The sequence below is a fragment of the Lepidothrix coronata genome, unplaced genomic scaffold (assembly GCF_001604755.1).
Source record: "Lepidothrix coronata isolate B3197 unplaced genomic scaffold, Lepidothrix_coronata-1.0 Scaffold13, whole genome shotgun sequence".
NCBI lineage: Eukaryota > Metazoa > Chordata > Aves > Passeriformes > Pipridae > Lepidothrix > Lepidothrix coronata.
Genome location: NW_016690193.1, coordinates 618,631 through 638,364, shown reverse-complemented (window position 1 = coordinate 638,364; position 19,734 = coordinate 618,631). Strand labels below are relative to the sequence as shown.

General features: G+C 38.6%; 1 protein-coding gene across 1 annotated transcript in view; it reads right to left on the bottom strand.

The window, feature by feature from the left end:
- The window catches only part of EGF (epidermal growth factor), a 57,866-nt gene extending 40,883 nt beyond the window's left edge, over positions 1-16,983 (bottom strand). Inside the window, exons 1-4 of the mRNA XM_017805774.1 lie at positions 16,370-16,983; positions 7,250-7,381; positions 4,032-4,231; positions 2,891-3,072 (exon numbers count right to left, since the gene is read on the bottom strand). Of these exons, the coding sequence (XP_017661263.1) occupies positions 2,891-3,072; positions 4,032-4,231; positions 7,250-7,381; positions 16,370-16,496 (641 nt within the window). The 5' untranslated portion in view covers positions 16,497-16,983. The remainder of the gene's footprint in view (positions 1-2,890; positions 3,073-4,031; positions 4,232-7,249; positions 7,382-16,369) is intronic.
- Between the last annotated feature and the right edge of the window lie 2,751 nt (positions 16,984-19,734).

The following is a 19,734-nucleotide window of genomic DNA, read 5'->3' as shown; positions in this document are numbered from 1 at the left end:
CACATGTATTTTATTTTTTAATGTTTGGGTTTAGATTCTTTCCTTGGGTTTCTTGTGGACAAAAATTCCAAGAAACAACATTGTTTTGACCTATCATCATAAAATTGCAGGATTTATATGCACAAAACAATGTAGCATAAAACCACCTTTACTGTGTTTATATTTATAATTTTTTTAAGGGCCCCAAATATATTAGATCTGGCAAAGGACTATATTAAACCAGTAGAAAGAATCAGCCTCTGCCTTACAGCTTTTCCTCACTGTTACATAGTCTATAGTAATGACAGGTATTAATGTATAAGTGCAAACACATTTCCAGGTCAGCCCAATTTTATTCTGCCATTTTTAAACAGTTTATTAATATTTAGTTGCATTTCTCTAGCACCTGTCATTTAAGAAATGTCACTACTCTGAAAGTTTGGACTAATGTGAGGATTCACTTTTTACAGATAAGGAAATTAAGAAACAAAGGAAGTTACAGTCTCTGTGCACAGCTTTTGCAAATAGAAAGACAGAAGAAAAATTAAGATTAGAAAACAGCTTGAGTAATTGCCAGCCTTTATTTGCCATCTTTAGACTTAATCCTTATTTTTTGGCATTTCTAAACACCATCAAAAATGTAAAACAATCTATAGCAATAATTATATTATTGTTCCTAAAACAAAAATCCTATCACTGGTAATAGCCAGACACATATTCTAAGAAAAACTCTATTATTACTATATCACATTGACCTTCATTACTTGAGAGTTGCACATGTTTGGAGAAAGACATTGCTAATGTAGATTTAACCCACGTTTAGGCCTGTGCATGTAAACATACTGGGGATTTTCTTTCACTTCACAATAAAAATAGAGCCCTCAATAGTTTTCATACAAGCAAATTGCCATAGGGCATAAAAATGAAGTTAGATTTCTTGGACTCTACTTTCTTTACAGTTTGTTAATGTCTTAGTGGTCTCCCTGTTAGCACATGAGTACAGCTTTTATGCACAGTGAATCACACCTAGGTGAATATCCACACTTGAGTCTCCCCAAACTTTCACATACATTCAGGAAATACATCCCTATAATGCCATTTGTAACATGTGTTTCAATGGCGTTTGAGAGTGGGTGTGAGGACTGTGAATATTTCCAAGATAGATAAATGCTACATTGAAAAATAAATCAGGAAAAAAAAATACACAAGCTGATGTCCAGGCCTTAAATCCCACTCAAATGGCAAGACTCTGAAGAATATTAGCAATGCTATCACCATAGGCACATGCCTGAAGGGCTGTGATATTGGCATCATGGAGATATGGTAGGATGGCTCCTATGACTGGAGTGTTTGAATGTAAGGATTCAGGATCTTTAGGAAGGACAGACAGGGGAGACTGACTCTGTGTCAGCAACCAGCTGGAGTGCATGGAGCTCAAATTGGGGATGGATGAGGAGCCAATGCAGAGTTTATGGGTCAGGATTAAAAGGTGTAGAGGATCAGGTTACATTATTGCTACAAGCTACCTGACTGGGAAGACTGAGTGGATGTGGTCCTCTATAGGCAAATAGAAGCAGCCTCACATCCACAAGCCCCGGTCCTCACGGGGAACTTCAGGCACCCTGATATCTGTTGGAGGGACAACACAGCAGGGCATAAGCAATCAAGGAGGTTCCTGGAATATATTGATGATAACTTCCTCCTCCAAGGGACAGAGGAGGAGGAAGAGTGTTCTATGTCATCTACCTGGATTTGTGCAAAGCATTTGACACTATCCAGCACGACATCCTTCTCTCTAAACTGGAGAGACGTGGATTTAACAGATGGAACATTCAGTTGATAAGGAATTGGCTGAATGGTTGCACTCAGAGAGCTATAGTCAATACTCAATGTCCAAGTGGAGACCAGTGGCAAGTGGCATTTCTCAGGGATTGGTATTGGGACCATCTTTGTCAGTGTAATGGACAGTGGGATTGAGTGCACCCTCAGATAACTTGCTAACAAACACCAAGCTGTGTGGTGCAGTCAACATACTGTAGGGAAGGGATACCATCCAGAGGGACCTTGACAGTCTTGAGAGGTGAGCTTGTGTGAACCTGATGAAGTTCAACAAGGCCAAGTGCAAGGTCTTACACCTGGGTCAGGACAATCCCAAGCACAAATACAGTCTGGGTGGAGAGTGGGTAGAGAGCAGCCCTGAGGAGAAGGACTTGGGATGTTGGTGAATAAGAAGCTCAACGAGACTCAGCAATGTACACTTACAGCCTGGAAAGCCAACCATGTCCTCAGCTGCATGAAAAGAAGTGTGACCAGGAGATAGAGGGACATGATTCTCCCCCTCTGCTCTTTTGAGACCCCACCTAAGAAGAACATAGACTTATTGGACTGATCCCAGAGGAGGGCCACAGAGATGATCAGAGGGATGATCAGAGGTCTCTTATGAAGAAAGGCTAAGAGATTTCGGGTTGTTCAGCCTGGAAAAGAGAAGGCTCAAGGGAAACCTTATAGCATCCTTCCAGTAGCTAAAGGGGGCTTACAGGAAAGATGAAGAGGGACTTTTTGCAAGGACATGTTGTGACAGGACAAGGAAGAATGGCTTTGAACTGAAAGAGGGTGGGTTTAGATTGAATATTAGGAAGAAATTCTTTATTGAGAGGGTGGTGAGACACTGGAACACATTGTCCAGAGAAGCTGTGGATGCTCATCCCTGGAAGTGTTCCAAAACCAGATTGTATGGGACTTTGAGTGACCTGGTCTAGTGAAGGGTTTCCCTGCCCATGGCATAGGGGTTGAACTAGATGATCTTTTTGTCCCCTTACAATCCATTTCTGTGATTCCATGAAACTGCAATCATAGTACCTTGCATATTTGGAGTCCATTTCAATGAAATTACTAATCCATTTAAAATTACCTTTGTTCAGCATCAATGATAATCCTTGTGGGATGACCAACATCTCTTAGAAGAACTCGACGTTTCTTCCCATTCATGTCTGTCAATTCTATGGTTCCTTTCTGTCTATTGGCCCAGAGAATATCTTGATTTATCCAGTCAATAGCAAATCCTGAAATGCCTTTGTCTATGTAGCATAGTCTCTGTAAACAACAACAAAAAAAAGAGTTGACAAGAGATATCCTGATGACTACTCCAAACTTGGCTTTCATTATAGGGAATAAAATGCCAGACTGAAACTTTCTATTTCATTCCTTTGCTTGCTTCATTTTCTTTCAGACCTGTAGCTATTTCTTATTCTTTCATCACTTTCATTTGGTCTTTGTACTTACACATACCCCCTCTGAAAAGAGAGACACCCTGCAAAAGGAGAAACTGTTCTGTTCAAGAAATACTCTGGAGTAATCTTTTCGCTACAACTTTTTGCATTTCACACACTGTGAAGCACCCAGACCTGTACTGTTACATATGGAAGACTTCCTAACACACTGTTGCTGGGCTCTGATCCTTAAAAGTTAGTGAAAATACATCAATGAAGACTCCGCATGAGTACACGAACACAGACAATCTCTCTCAAAGAAGGCCCTTACACCATTAAAGTTCAGCCACAACAGCCTGTCTGCCCTTCTTAATCAGATGCAATGAACTGCATGGTTTTTTCTGAACAAAGGATGAAGTGCCAAAAGAAGCTTTTATGCAACCATAGAAACCAATGAAAGGTTTGAGAAAAAAATGAGTAGGAATTGAAACACATTCTTCTCATAGCATTTGTGTCAGCTTTTGCTGGAGGACAAAGTTCCATAATGCCAGAGATTAATTTAAAACTGATAGAAACATTAATGTCTACAATTAGTCTGAATTAGTTTGTCTGAATTTTCTTTCCTTCATTTTTAACTCTCCTTCATCCACAGAAAATACTGAATGTACTAAATGTGAATGCCAGTAAAACAGCCTAGATTCAGGATCAGAACTATTACAACAGCAAAAATAAAGTGCTAATCAATGAACAGTAAAGGCAGAATTGTACCTAAAGAGCAGGTGGTTTCCATAGAGGGTTTTACACCCATTAACTTGAAGAATTCCAGAGAACTGAGTACTCTACCTCTTGTTTTGTGCCATTCAGGTGAATTCTTTGAAGTAGTCTCCTTTCAGAGTCTACCCAATACACTTTCTCTTCTACATAATGAAAATCCATAAGTGTTGATGGACCAGTATCAGCAACCAATCTTTCGTGATTGGTCCCTTCAGTGTCAATTCTAAAGATGGCATTTCCATGGCTAAAAAGCAGGAATGGTGCAGGGTCTGGTGTGGAGAAAACAAAAAGAGACCAATTAATTGATAAGAATTGCATTTTTGCTGCATTAAGTTCTCATCAGCAGTATACTAGTCAAAGAGAAACTTCAGGATCTATCTATCTCATATTTTAATAATAGTTTTCTATTACAGAGATAGGTGTATCACAGAGAACCAATAAGATAGAAATGTAATGATCCTTTCATATGTAATATTGAAAATTAGGTCAAAAATCTGACTTAGGAAACTGAGACTGCAATGGTTGTTACCACTAATCCCAAATCCTACAGCCTAGTCAGAGGTCAGAACAATCACTGCATGCTTGCCAGCTGAGGTTGGAAGAGTTTTGTCATGGATGTGTCTCCAGGTAGAAGACCACTTCAAATTATTGTGCTATAGCAAGAATTTATCACATAGAGGTGGCCTGGAGCCTCACTTTAACTATTCAAAAAGGAAAATTAAAGATTCCAATACAGGGCAAATGAAAAAGCTAAAGATTGTAGATGTTTCTTATGCATACAGAGGGCTGAAGGAAAACAAAAGACTTGTACTTAAAACTCAACAGCATCAACTCCTTCCAGACAAAAACTGTATTCATACTGAGTGAAGGGTAACTTAAAATACATTAAAATAAAAAGTGCTCCAATTATGCCCCAAATTCTAGAAAACCAATTAAGGTTGAAAGTGATGAGCAACTAGGATGGTCCCAATACCCTTGATGCAACCTTAAACCAGGTGATATGTATAGAAATACAATTAGCGTGGCATAATGACTGGGGCTGCTGATTACACCACTCCAAGTTTTGTCAAATCCTTTGTTATTTTTAGGGTATCACCATAGAGCACCATATCACCAAGACTGCCCTATCACCAGTTTTCTTGCACATAAATTTTTGAAAATTAAACTGGTTTTATTGACCAGGTTCATATCTTTTTTAACTAAATATCTTTACTGTTAACATGAAACCCAATGCTTTAAACTCAACAAGTAGCACTTTACAAATATTAGATAGATGCTCTGCCTTCATCATAGTTGCAAAGTTGTTTGACAACTCCTTTCAAAGCAGAGGATTGAGACCAATTTTGATTTCTTCAAGTGAACAAAGTTCTGACAAGCACCCAAGATGTAATTTTCTTTTGTGCCCAGAGGGGAACCCAGTGAAGATGATCAGCACATTGTTTCTATACTAGCAGAGTGGTTTGTATCTCAGGTTTAAAGCTATCATCCAATTATAGCAGCTACTTCTAGGATTTTAATGACTCCCTTTTTTCTGCTGTTATTTGCACTGAGCAACCCCATGTGACCATATTTGAATTATGAAGATTTGCTTCACATAAATGGTAAATGAACAGTAAAGTGTAGTGAGGTTGATTTATCTAAGGAATTTGGCAGCTGCAATGCCTGCATTTTTGCCAATTAGTTGATCAAGAGCATTTATACACTTTGGTTTTGTCCTTTACATTCTCTGAATTTCCTATCAGGTGACTATGAATGAGGGCTGCCAGTGGAACAGGAACTAAAACAAATTTTTTTTATTGCAGATTTGCAGTTTAATGATCACGTAAACAATATCTGCACCAAAGAGCTTCCTGTCTTTAAAACACAACGGTATTTCACTTGGTGCATCCCCCAGAAGGGTTTATACCTAGCATAAGGGCTCCTTATCCATCACCGTATTTCCATCAGTCACTTTCTACTGTTACTATAAATATTAGTAATAACGTGTTAAAAAGTTGAAGTCCTCCAATATGAAGGTAGGATTGTTCTTTGAAAGATACCTGTGCACAAATAGTGCAGTTAAGTAACATGTTTGTTTTCACGTCTCTTCAGTTCAGAAGTGAAGAGTTCACAAAAGATCTGATTTTTAAAAATAGGAACATTCTATTTAAGGGACCAGAGATGTTTAGGCAGGACTATAAAAAATCCAGTTTGGGTTTTTTACGAGTCACATGTAGCTGATAATTATGAAGGTTCTAGGGGTAACTGAAGTAACTGTGTTGGTGGCAGTTTGGAGCTATATGGAATATTTTTGGTTATGTTCATGGTCCCAAAGGCTACATGCGTAGGGACTCAAGTCTGTCTCCTACTTCTCAGGTCAGAAAAATGCCTTATCACATCCCATCTCTGCATTAGCAAGAGTCCCAGGTAAATATTAGTCAAAAAAAAAAACCTCTGAGATTCTGGATCAGGAGGGAGCTGTGGCATAACCCAGACATGAATCAAAGCCAGGCATTTGGGAAACAAAAGTGGAGATGTGAGAGGTGTACTCCAGAGCACTCCCACCTCATACTCTAGATGCAAATATAGGGTTAAACCAATCAGTAAAATCCAACTTGATTTTTTTCCCAGGGTAGCATCAGTTGAGGGCAAAATGAAAGTTATTCAAAGGCCACAACTGTGAATATTTTTCTCTTAGAAGAGCTAAAACCTGTTAAAATTACATGCATCTTCCACATTTTAAAATAAATTTATTTTTAAATAGCTAAGGACAGAGCAAGGGAGAGAGATAACGTATAGTAGCACTCATGTTTTTTAAGACACTGCTGATGGATGAAACCAAAAATAAGGGCTTCTTGCTTACAGTTTCACAGCACTGCCCCTAAAACCTAGACACACTGGAAAGACATCAACACCACTAGACTGAAAGAGGCTAAGGTAGTAAAATCTTTTGTACTGCCACGTCTTCCTGGAAGTAGTTAGAATGGGATAAGAGAGTTTACAGTTCTGAGCACGCAGAGAAGGCTAAACAGGAAATAATTGTTTAGTTTTATTTGTTTCCATATTTTCATATTTTCATTCATCTTTTCACCACTATACTTTTCATTCTTCACCATCATTCTTCTGTGGCACCCACTTTTGGCCTTGCCACTTACCCACAGAGTAGGAGACAGGCTTTTTTTATCAGTGAACCAGAGCACCCCAGTCGCTGTCCAGCAGGGACCAGCAGGCATGGTTCACTTTGAAAAATAAAGCTAACTAAATCCCTAAATCTCTTTTTCAGTCATCAAAAAAGAAAGTGACCTTACCATTCACATAGCAAGACCGTTTGTCAATATCCAAAGAGTAGCCAGGCAAACAAGAGCAGACGTAGGATCCTGGAATATTGATACAGGTTTGGCCACAGGTTCCCAAACCACCTTCAAGGCACTCATCAATATCTGAAACAGGCATTTGAAAAAGATCAAGAAAATTCAGCTTGGAAGAGCAGCATGAGCAAGGAGAAAGAGTACCTTTGACATAGTTATCTAATAATAAATTGGTCACAAAATTTAATATCCCATCATTAAAAAAGCAAGATGAGGATGGCTGTATTCCTTCATGCATTGGTTTCTGAATTATTGTTTTGTCCATTGTCATGCTCATAGTGATTCTGGAGGGTGTTGGGGTTTTTTTGAGTTTCCTTTGACGTCTAGGGAAATTACCCTTCTCCCTTGTGTTTGGGCACTCTGGTCTCTAATTGCCCAAACACAGGGAACAGACTTGTCTTGATTTGTGTTATTATTTGCTATGCAAATGCTGCTCGCAGCTGCTTCCGTCAATCTTTATCCCTTTATCAACAATAATAATTTTGCCAACAAATTAACAGACTTTGCAAAACAGCAAAGCAGCAGACTGCCACAGCACTGAGTTCAATGTTGAGCTCATTTTGGTTTGAGTCAAATCTCAAACACACATACAAAACACTAAAACTCCCACTGTATTCTGACAGCAACAAGCCCAAACCAAGGCAACAAGCAAACTAATTAGAAACTGGACTTTTAACTGGCAGATTAAGCTAGAGCCTTCAGAAATTAAAAGATATTTGACGTATTTATGGTGTTTTATCAGGGTTGAGGCAGTAACTGTTAATTAAGCCCTCAATTAAGGAATTTATTTTTCAAAAAAAAAATATTACTACTGAGGAGCATTGTTTACAGTAAGGGGAAAAGAAATTAATCCCTTTGGCAATACCACGGATAATTGTCCCACAAAATTGAGATAAATTTTAGTGCCTACTGAAAACAGATGCAGCTTTCCAAGGTACTTGACGTCTGGCAGTACCATATGCTGGCATATTTCTTGTATACTTTCTTCAACTGTTGTGAGGGCTGCTATAAGGAGCAGCTGCTTCCTTGCCCAAGTACTATTAGATGTCAGTGGCTTTTGTTCTGGGTTTTATCAGCTGACTTTGCATATGCAGGAATAAAAGAATCAACAAATTTTGTTTTAATGAGACACATTTGATTAAGTCACTAAAGGACATTGATTCACAACCAAAACTAGGACTGTGAGTGTCATGTGAGAATTCTCTTAGTTTAAAGAAGGGCAGAAATGGCACCTTAACTACAAGGAACAGCAATGTAATCAACTCACAAAACTTTAAAGGAAACTTTCTCAGTAACTTAAGGAGAGCTAACCAACTAGATCTCTGATATACCATGGTTCTGGGTCCTGTATCCTTTAACTGCTTTAAGAAACTATATGTATCTGAAGTGTTTAGGGGTTTCTTCTCTGTCAAGTATCAAAGTTGTTAAAAAATAATGTAAATGCTTTACAGTCACCTAATGTGTCTGTACAGAGTAGAGAAAGTTTCATATTGTTTTTAGAGTTTTCCCACAACCTTATGTTCCAAATAGCAGATGAACTAATTTGGCAGTGCATGAAATGTAGTCAGAGCACATGCAACCGATTTCTGTTTAATGGATTACGAAGGTAAAGCAGAAATATTTTCAGCAATGTAATTCCACGAAGTACTCTAATTCTAACCCACAATTTTCTTCAAACAATCAGCTTTCAGGAGAATATTTTCCCTCATGTACTAGGATTGTACATTCCATTCTCCACAGCATTAAAGGAGTAACTCCTCCAAATCCCCTCTAGAAAGGTTTGACTGGCTTAGAAGTGTTAATGGGCTACAGAAACCACAAGCTCCAGGTCACCATTTTAAAACTAGATATTCCTAGCAAACGTTGTCTGGATGGCATTAAAACTAAAGGCCTCTCTGATAGCCCATATGGGGGGGCTTTGGTGACCTCAGATCATTGTCCAGCTGCTGTTGGTGCTAGACACAAAGACCAGTTACCTCTCTCTTGCTGAGCACTAGTTTTCAAACCATGTACCTGACTGATTATGCCAGAGAGTTAACCTGATCTAGTCACCAGTGCCGCAGCAGGTGCGAGACTGTGTCGATAAAGGCTATAATGTAGTTTATGTTAGTCAAAATACTTTTATGACAATAGTAGCTTTTAAATGAAATTGATGTTATTCCTCTGTGGAAATCACAAGTACGGGTGACAAAGGCAACTGTTTGGATATAAGATTGCTAAAGAGAGAGGTTTTTTGATTAAGCTATGTGAAACACTGGTGAGCTATTATTCAATCACAATAAAGAGCACATTAAATAAGAATAAAAAAAGATAGGCCTGACCTACAGATTGTATATGGAACTGCTTTCTCTGAGAAGGATTTGTGTTCATACTGGATAGAAAGGTGACCTCTTACCATGTTAGTGGGCATGAAAATTCAAATCAAAACACCTATAAACACAGGAAAAAATACTGATGTGGGGGAAAAAAATTACTTCTGTAAATGGCAGTGGTCAGATTATATTGGCATGCTGTTTGTATTTCTCAGATATAGGTTGTTAAAGGAACTCAAAAAATTAGAAGGTGTATACAACAAGGATAAAAAGCCTGATTTGAATGTATGGAAAAGTGATTTTCTGTGAGACACTTAAAGAGTTCAGAATGTTTAGAATATCAGAAAGAAATTTGGAAGAAGATTGATCACCATAAATAAATACCTTTACAAAGAAAAAGTAGCATATTTTCTAAAAGATACTCTAATCAGGAACCATTAAACAATGACTGATGTCTCAGAACTGAAGCCAGGGAAATCAAATTCAGACATTAAATACAAATTTTAACAGGAAGGGAATTCACTAAGGGAACTAGCTATTCAGAAAAACCCTGAAGGCATGGAAAACATCACAGGATACTCTAAAGTCAGGATCAGACTGGGAAGACATGCTTTAACCAAGCACAGGTTACTGAGCTACATACCAAGGTAAGAGGACAATGACCTTTTATTTACAGGATGGATTTTCCAACTTTATATGAGTGTACAAAACAGGAAAGAGTATACTCATTGATCAGGCTACAAGAATTTACACTGTCTCCCCAGTAACTGTACTTGAAGAGAAGATTTCAGGGTTATTGACCTGTCCATTTTCATCATCACCAAAACTCACATAATCAAGCAAATCCCACACATACTGAAAAGCAAGCCATCCCTCTAGCTGAAGAACAGCTACCATGGAAGAATAATAACTGCCCAATAAAAGGCCAGGGACACAGTGGCAGGTCGGCCACCGGAGAATGCCGCTTCCAGTGGTAAACAGGAGGAACCAAGAGACACAGTGCTATTGTGAAACACACAGCAGCACTGTGAATGTTTGGCTTTTATGGAATCAGCAACAGAAGGGACTCCTATGCTTAACACACTGTCTTCTTTGCTTAAAGTTCAAACAAACAAACAAAACCCAACCCAATAAACCAAAAACACCAACCCCAAAACAAACGAAAAAAAGAAACAGAACAAAGCTGTTTCTTAAGATTTAAGAGAACTCGATCACAAAACCATCCATCAGGTGTAACTAGCAGTGCTTTCATCTGCACTTTTAGTGCCAAAGGAAAGCATGGAGTTGCATCCTGCTGTAGCTGTTTTACGTGTCCTGGCAACCACATCCCCCAGTGGGAACTTTACCCTGTGAAAGAAATCGGCTTAGTGAACACAAAAGCTGTCTGCAGTGCCCTGACAGCCAACCCTGAAAGAAAGAATGAGGTTCTGCTTAGTTCTCAAAGGCTTCTTTATGCAAAAAATGCCTTGAGAATCAGCAAAAACGATGAATCATGTCATCACGATGTTGGCAGCTCTCAATGACTTTGCATACAAATATACTACTTTATTGAGAGTCCTGAGAAAGGCTCTGGTTGCAGAAGGTTGAACCATTAGTATGCCTGTCAGGGATACAGAGAAACCACAGTGAGCTAGAACTTGCATTTCATTATGGCCCAAAATACTTACATTATATACATATATATGTGCAGATACATCCACTCAAATAACCTCACACAAATTTAGTTCCTGTCAAGTTGGACTGGGGATTAATTCAATCCACTATATCTAGCAGCACCATAATCTTTTCAACAAAGTTGAAAATGAAATTTTATCTGGGTGACAAAAAAGCAGCCCATTCCTTTTATCTATTTTGTTTAAAGCATACAGCTCAAAGAACAGAAAATAACTAGAAATGGAAAAAGATACTCCAACTATCAGCAGACTACAATAAAATAGATGATGCATAGCTCAGTATCTTTTCTCTCCACTTTTAAATGAGGCTTAAAATGCAGCCTTATCATTAACAATTTTTGAGAGGAGAGAGGTGGTGAAGTGCTCCCATACTATGGTAAGAAATACAATATGAATACAGTAAGGTGGTTATCAACTCCTGGACTCTTTCAGCCCAGAGCCACAGAGATGATCATATCACAGATATGACAGCAAGAGCAAGCTTATTATTTATCAAGTATAAAATAGAATCAAATTTAGAATTTAAATGGAATTTAGAAACCACTCATAGATATCNGAGAAAGGGCAAAAAAGATCTCCAGGAACTACAATATCTTTTTTTTTTACTTTCTGGACTCCGATCTCAAGTGTTTGCTCACTAGAATGAAAAAAAAAAAAGGTTTTATCTTCAAAATAAATTCCATGTGTAAATTACTAACTACAGCATGGACCTCTACTTCTCGGATCATGCAACTTTCAACAGACTATTACTGGTTTGCCTTTCAAAGACCAAGTTCATGAGGCATCCATCAAATGCTGTCATCCAGCTCCCTTTAAAATCAGATTTCAAATTAGATACTAGAAAGTAATCAGTTTGTTTTTAAAGAGAATAACTGCTATTTTCCCCTGAAGAAAATAATGAGTCTTGTAGTATTAGTTATTGGCCCTGGAGTCTGCCCCTTAGCCCTTTTCAGTATTAAGCATCATGTGATGTGTGATGCCATTTCTGTCCTTTCTTGTAATATATTTGCCTCTTTCCTATTTTGATCTGAGTTTTTACAGCTGAAGACAGTATTTTTCCACATTCAGCTGGATCCAATTTCCAGATAATTCAGTGTGAATCTTCTCATGAATTGGTCTCTGGGTTCAGACCCCTGCTCAAGAATTCCTGAATACTGTTTGGTAAAAATACAAGCAGTATCTTTCCCCAAGGCAGTATTATATGCAGTGAGCTAGCTGGAAGATAACTACTGAAAACAAGGAAACAAACACGCCTTGACTGCTGCTCTTCTGAGACACAGAAGGAAACAGTGGCAACTTATCAGGTTTATCCCTGCCACAACAGAGGGAGAAAAAGCAGTTCCCCATTTCATTGGCTCTTACTGCTCCTTATGAGATGCTTGCAAAGAAAGGAGAGCTGTGAACTAATAAGGTTTTGGCATTTCATATTTCTCAGAATACAGCCAAGAAGTTTTAACAGCATGTCTTCAGAAGGCTGTATGGAGCAAAGTGAAGCCAGGATTTAGGTAATTAGGGTAAATTTAAAGATGTAAAACAAAGAGTAATAACTTAATATTACTCATTTCCCGTGCTCCATGGCAGGAGAGAGGTGAACAGTAAGAAAGAAAAGAGGAAAACCTGAGACACAGAAAGAAGCATCTGACCAAAAGAGCTGACCTAGATAGCTGCAGTTGTCACCTTCAATTGCAGGCTCTAGCTCTGTTGGAATGTGCAGCATGTTAGTCCTGAAGAAGTGACAAGGACTGAGCAGTTAATGTCAGGATCTGGTAGAGATGTGCAGAGTTTAAGAACCTATGATTAGGCAAAACTTCACTACTGTGGGTTTTAGTTTGCCTTCTTCTGAGACTTTTTTACAATACTGTTGGTTTTTTTAAAAATAACTATCTTTCTTCACTTTCAAAACTTACATAGTGAGTATTTAATGTCAGCCCTGAAACCAAAGTAGACCTCCAGTGTTGCAGCATCCAGAAGACAATATACTTACCTAGGGTAGCCCAAGACTAACAGGGGTTAGTATCTACTCTAAAATTGATAATGCAAGGGGCTGTTCTAGGGTCTTCTTCAGATAAACAGTGCCATGTGGAAAACTTTTTTGGTCTTGAGTAGGGAAAGAGTCTATACAACGTGACAGAATAAAAAATACTGTTGTTAAAGTGGTATTTCAGGAGGGCACAGGCAACAGATTCCAACAGGTACAGGCCCATCCCCTGGTGTACCACGTATGCTTACATTGTCAAATATGTTGGAAATCAAAGCTCTCTTGGGATCCACTATGCATATGTTTTTTCTTTGTAGGCTCCTTTGTAGGTCAGACCATTTTTCTTCAGCGGTAGAAGGTTCTATGTTTTTACTGGGGTCTAACGAGGCGAGTTATTTAAAGGTGACTGAGTCCCCAGTCCGGATATCAGCTTAAAATAAATTATTAATTCGAAATGGCAATGTCAAAAAATGTAGAAATGCTTCCAATTCTACCATAACTTGTCGATAAATTGATGCATTCATTCACCAGACTAGTGTTGTTCTGACCTTGTGATCTCTTCTTCCATACTTTCTCTCCTGTAAACCTTGCTGTTGTAGGACTCAGCCCCTCTGAAAAGTCTTTCCTCTCTTGACATACGAAGTCAGGATTCAAATAATCTCTCTTAAAATAACTGTATAAAACTGTGTGACATTTAGGGTTAGATTTCATTATACTTCCACAGGATGAGGAGGTCTTTGATCTTTGAATATCCAGAGAAATAAAAGGAACTAATTAAGAAGTGAGCTATTTAGCAATGTAAGAAGAGCACAGCCCAGACCTTTGTCTGTAGTGGCAGTGTGGAAAACAAATCTAGAAAAGCCTTCACACTTTCTGGTAAGTCACCAGTAACAGAGAGCAGACACCTCCTCAGTTCAGGGTAGTCCTTATGGCTGGCAGGTTGCCACCAGAGTCACAGATGATTAAGAATATTTTACAATTGGTATATCTATTACAGCTCACCCAGAATGGTCGCCAAGCCACGATTCAGCTTGCTGTCATTGTTCAGAAGTCAGTGGTATGAGTCACATCTCCCACTCACCACTTTTATCCCCAGTATTACCTTCAAAGCCTGCCTCCAGCTTCCTCCCACTTGCTTTCACTGCACCCTCTGTCTCACATAGTTATTGAACCAGAATGTCATACGTCCAGTCTTCTGGTCAGAACACCAGTTGTGTATCCAATACACAGAGGAAAGAGCCAGGGAAACCTCTTACACCAAAGCATCCTTCAGTCTTACAGTTCATATCAGAATTTCACCTTCACTTAATCCCCTGTAATCCAGTGGTCTGTAATTGAAAAATTACCCTAACATGTCTCATTTTTCACTTATTCTATGTCATGGAATTGTTCAGAGTATGTCATAGTAATGTTAGCTTTTATGCAGAAGATTTCTTCTATTGCTATTTCTTTGAGAGTTTGCTGAGCTACTGGCCAATCTGTTTTGGTGCTTTACCTAGAGTCCTCCATTCATACAGCAGCTAATTTTCAACAGAAAAGACAAGCAGGGCAGGTTATGTCTTCATTAATGAAATAGCAATGTGCATCAATATGCGAAATATGTTCACTGAAATAAAAAAATATGTCTTTGCAGCACTTTTCATGTTAATATTTAGAGCCCTTTTTTGGCTCTAAACAAGTGCCAATCAATACCCTTCATCTCAGCAGGATTCTCCCGTTATATGTGAGCTCTTAATCGGGCAATTCTGTAATATAGAAGTCATAACTAATGAACATCCTAATTCCCTTGTGGAAGCAAAGTACCTATTAATGAATAGTATCATCTGCAGGAGAGGCTGTGTAAGGTGCAACAGCAGCTAAGGATATGGTATATACACTGCATATATTTCAGACTGAGGTTTTAGACAACCAGGTCTAGTCTGGTCCCATGGACTGAACAGCCATTAACAGCAGAGAGGGTAGATGCTCTTCTACAGGAACACCCCCTGGTTTAAGTTTGCCTGAAGGGAATCCAGTTTGTGTATTTTGAGTGCTTTTTAATGTGAAGCAAGCATAGTAAGAGGTGGTAATATGGAGATCAATTTCAGAAGTATGCTTCTTATTTAAATTGAAGTATCAGTGTGGAAGCACCCTAGGTGTGTTTGGCTCTCAGATAAACCTTCGGTCAGGTTTATAATTTGTACACAAAAAATTCCTAGCTCCTCCTCTCTCAATATGACATCATTTAACATACATACTTTTATTTTCTGCTTACAAGATGGTATTTCTTGGCAGAATGCACAGAGGAGGCACCTGTTATTACATCACTAGAATCACAACAAGAACTGAGTCAGAGCCCAAGAGCCAAGAGAAGCCAAGGAATCTAAGGCAAAAGCATTAAATCCAAGTATTATGTCTGTTTGCTTGAATCCTTACAGAGCATTTCCTTATCTCCTTACTGCAAAACCCACAACTTCATTGGCTCTGGATTTCTTAAAAAAATTGGACCTCAAGGTAGCAGGGGAGGGAGAAGGATTCTGTCATTTTTTGTCTTGAACTTCGTAAAGAATAGGAACCTGCAGTATCAAGCACATCTGCAATTCATGTGTTGCAAGAGTCGTACTAATATGAACACATCTACATGCACCAATCAGCATAGGAAGAATAGTTTTTGAAGTTATCTAACCCACATCTAAGTGTATACTAACACATAATCAATAAAATACTCTTTCTATATGCATATAGAAATAAAAAAACACATCTGCACACAAATTTTACATATATAGAAGCATGAATACATGCATGCACGTGTACTGAAACTACAGAGACACTAAAAGCTACAGCAAGGAGTTTTGTGCACTAGAGAACAGTTCAGATTTCTTAATGATCATATGAAAATGTATCCTGCTTTCTAATACTTAAACTGACAGACAAGTGCTGATTTCTGGAAAAAAAAATGAGCTCTGTTCATTTTGAGAAGCAACAGATATTGAGAAGCTGATTTATCAGTTCTGCCAGTACAACAAGCAATCTGTAAAAAAACTCTTTGAAAATTATAAAGCTAAATTGAGAGAATACAAATGCAGTTTTCTTTATCTGGGAATGTTCAGCAACTTACCTATACAAGCAGAGTTTTCAGGCTTTAATCTGTATCCATTAGGACAGTTCCAGTGCTGCAGAGCTGAGAGGTTGACAAAACCAATTTTAAAAACCACCGGCAAAAAAGCAACAAGGAAGGGAAACATAATCTTGAGGGGTTTTTTGAGCCGTCACTAAAGAAAAACTAGCTTGTATTCAGTCATATCCAGGACAAGATGAACATGTGCAATCCCAAAAGGTTTCTGCAATCTCCCACTTTACACTCAGACATCTTATCACAATACCAAGTTTTATCTTTGCCTTGCTTTCCTTGTCACTTTAGACCTTACTGCGTCTGACTACAACCTTGAATAAATTCCTGGGAGATTTCTTCCCTGCACACATCAGGGCTTTTTTTCTCTGTCTCTTTCGTTTCTTTTTTTTTTTCTCTTTTGGAAGCCAAGTATGAAATGCCTGACCCTCCTGCCACAAATTTAACACAGCTTAAAAGCAATGCTCGCAAGGATCATTGCAAATTTCCTTGCAACAAGCAAAACTGCTGTTTAAGTCCTAAAAATTGGAAAACTTCACCACATCTCTCAGTGGAGCGCAGGCAGTGAGATCTCCAGGTACTGTCCTTCTCAGAAATGCAGTTGCTTTTTACATTCAAACTTGGACGGACTCCTCTTTTCTTTTTAAAGCTCTGCTTGCCCCACCTCTTCTCTTTTTAGTACCACTTGAGTGAACCCTGTGTTTGCAAATAGTAATGTGGTCAGTTCCTTACTACAGGGAACTGAGCCAGCATGCAGATATCCAGCCACCCGTTATAAATACAGTCTCTTTAGAAAAGCAGCCCCTCCCGCTTGAGAAGTACCTGTGGCTTTCAGCTAAGTTTTTTTCCTCAGAGATTTTAAGCAGGTTTATATGATTCCTGTTCAATCATGATTAGTTGCATTCATTTTAATATCATCATGTGTTGTACCACCAGAAACAAATTTTGTCATCAAAATATTTCATGCAAAAAGGAGGGGTTGGGGGGGAAGAACCCCTCTGGTTTCTTTGATATATTTAAACTGGAAACTCAAATCAGCTTAAGGTCAAGTTCAAATCTAGGATATGTGTTTGTAATTCCAAAGTTGAAACCATCTCTCTCAGGTCTCAATTTGGCCTTTGTGTGTTTCCAGGGAAATACCTGCTGTCAGAGACCAGGGCAACGTGTTCTGACCCTGCATATCTCACGGATGTTGCAGTCATTTGTATGTACACTAGTGCTGCACAACTCTACTGTTGGGATGCAATGCTCTTTTACACCTGTTCCACTGAGGTATAAAAACTAGACAAATTACCACTGCATTAAGCTCATAATTCTTCAGTATTGAAAAAATCTCCTTTTTCCCAGTCCATCAACCTATACCAGCAAAGCTCTAGAGCACAAGCATAAGTTTGTGCTTATAAGAGTTGAATTGTGAATGTTCTGAGATTTAAGCAGGTGTTTAAATGGTTGACTGAGCCAGGCTTTGTCAAGCTAACTGCTGTGAGGCATTCTAGGTTTGTCATTTTTTTCTTTCCTTTGATTTTTAAAATTTTGTTTCTGCAGCATTGTGCTAGAATAAATACTAACACAACAGTTGGATACAGCAGCAGCATCAGATGGTAACCTACAGCTGTACAAGTTCCATCTGTGGGAATTCTTCCCCTTCCCTCCCTTTCTCTCCCCATACTTATCTGAATCGATAAGAGTCCAGACTTGCACTGTCAGAAAATAGGAAGCACAAAACCTGTTATAAACTGAGCCACTCTCCAATAAAGTAACTGTTTCTTGATGTTTCTGTCTGCGTGCAGGCACATCCAGGTCACTCAGTCTCCACTGCTACAGCTAATGCAACTAGTTAAATCCAGACTGACAAATGGCAGTCACATTTCCATACACTCTGTTCAGAACCTAGTCTCTACCCACATGCTATAAAATACAATAACAGTGATGTAAATTATGCAGAGCCAGACTCATGCCAAACACCATTTGCTTCTCCAAATAGTCCCCTGGTATATAAAAGGGCAAACAATGTGAAAGCACAGTATAATGCCATCCCATCTAAGATTACAGGACCCTGCCCAAGAAATGTGTTATGTTCCACATGAACATCTTTTACTAATTGTGCAGCCATTGGTTCCTCCTCACACAATTTTCATCACTGTTCAAGCTGGGAGCAGGCAACCTAACCAGTTTAAAAGGAATGTGTCACTTCTTTGTGAGCAGCCACCAGCAGAGTGTTTGCCAGACCATGAGAGTGGCCATCCAAGCACATCCCTGACCTCTTCTAGGGCAGACTCAGACAAACTCACTGAAGGAGACAAAATGAATAAGCTCTGCCTTTCCTTTTAAACCCAGAAACAATTTCTGTCTGACTCACTTTCTTTTAGCCTCTCATTTACACACATTATCTTTCTTGAACATCTCCCTCAATCTTCCCCCCGCTCCATTTCCACTTATTGCCTTTACACAAAATACGGTCAAAGGCACATCCCAGAATTTCTTTTTCTTTTTTTTCTCTAAAGTAAAAGTGAATACAGAACTGTCTGATGCCAATATCACAATGACCTTTTCTGAAAGAGATCACTTCAGTCAGCTAAAGAGTAGTTAATAAAGTCATTCATTTTACTACCCTAGAAGTACAAGAATGGCTAAAAACAGGAAGAAAAATCTCTTAATAGTGGGATTACATTTTTTTTTTACCCTCAAAACCCAAATATAACTCAGATCAGAACCAGCTACCAGACACACAATATGATATTACATGATCTAGGACTAGGGATGTAAATATCCATTTGGAAGTGGATAGAAGAAGTCATCTCTCCTTACATCAAACCATGAAGTTCTCAATAAAGTATGAAATACACTTTTCAAACTATTTTTCACCAAGTCATTCAGCATAACATACAGAATAATTCCTTTAAATTTCCAGTCATTTAGCATTGGAGAAGTTGTTCAAATGCGTTTCTACAAAGTGGATTGTTGTGCTCACCTACATGTATTAAGTACAGTAATTTACATTGGTCTAGCACTCATATAATATATTAGACAAAAATAGCACAGCAGTCTCATTTGTAGAGCTCACTGCCAAATCAGTCCAAAAAACTTATACCAGTTCATCAAATGTGAAGAACTTAGTTGAATTTGACCTGCTGAATTGCGAGACTGATGAACTAACAACAAATAAAGATTTTATTCCTTTCTCTTGGATTTAACACTATCTTGGCTAGCTTTGGAAGGCTTTCTTTGCCTAAGATGGTAAAGACCACCTCGTGATTCAAATGGAGCGGGTCTTCTCCCCTACCTTGGCAAACAGCTGCTGTTATCTAGTTCAAGGATAGTATATTCTGGCTGCTTCTAAACTTTGAAGGAAA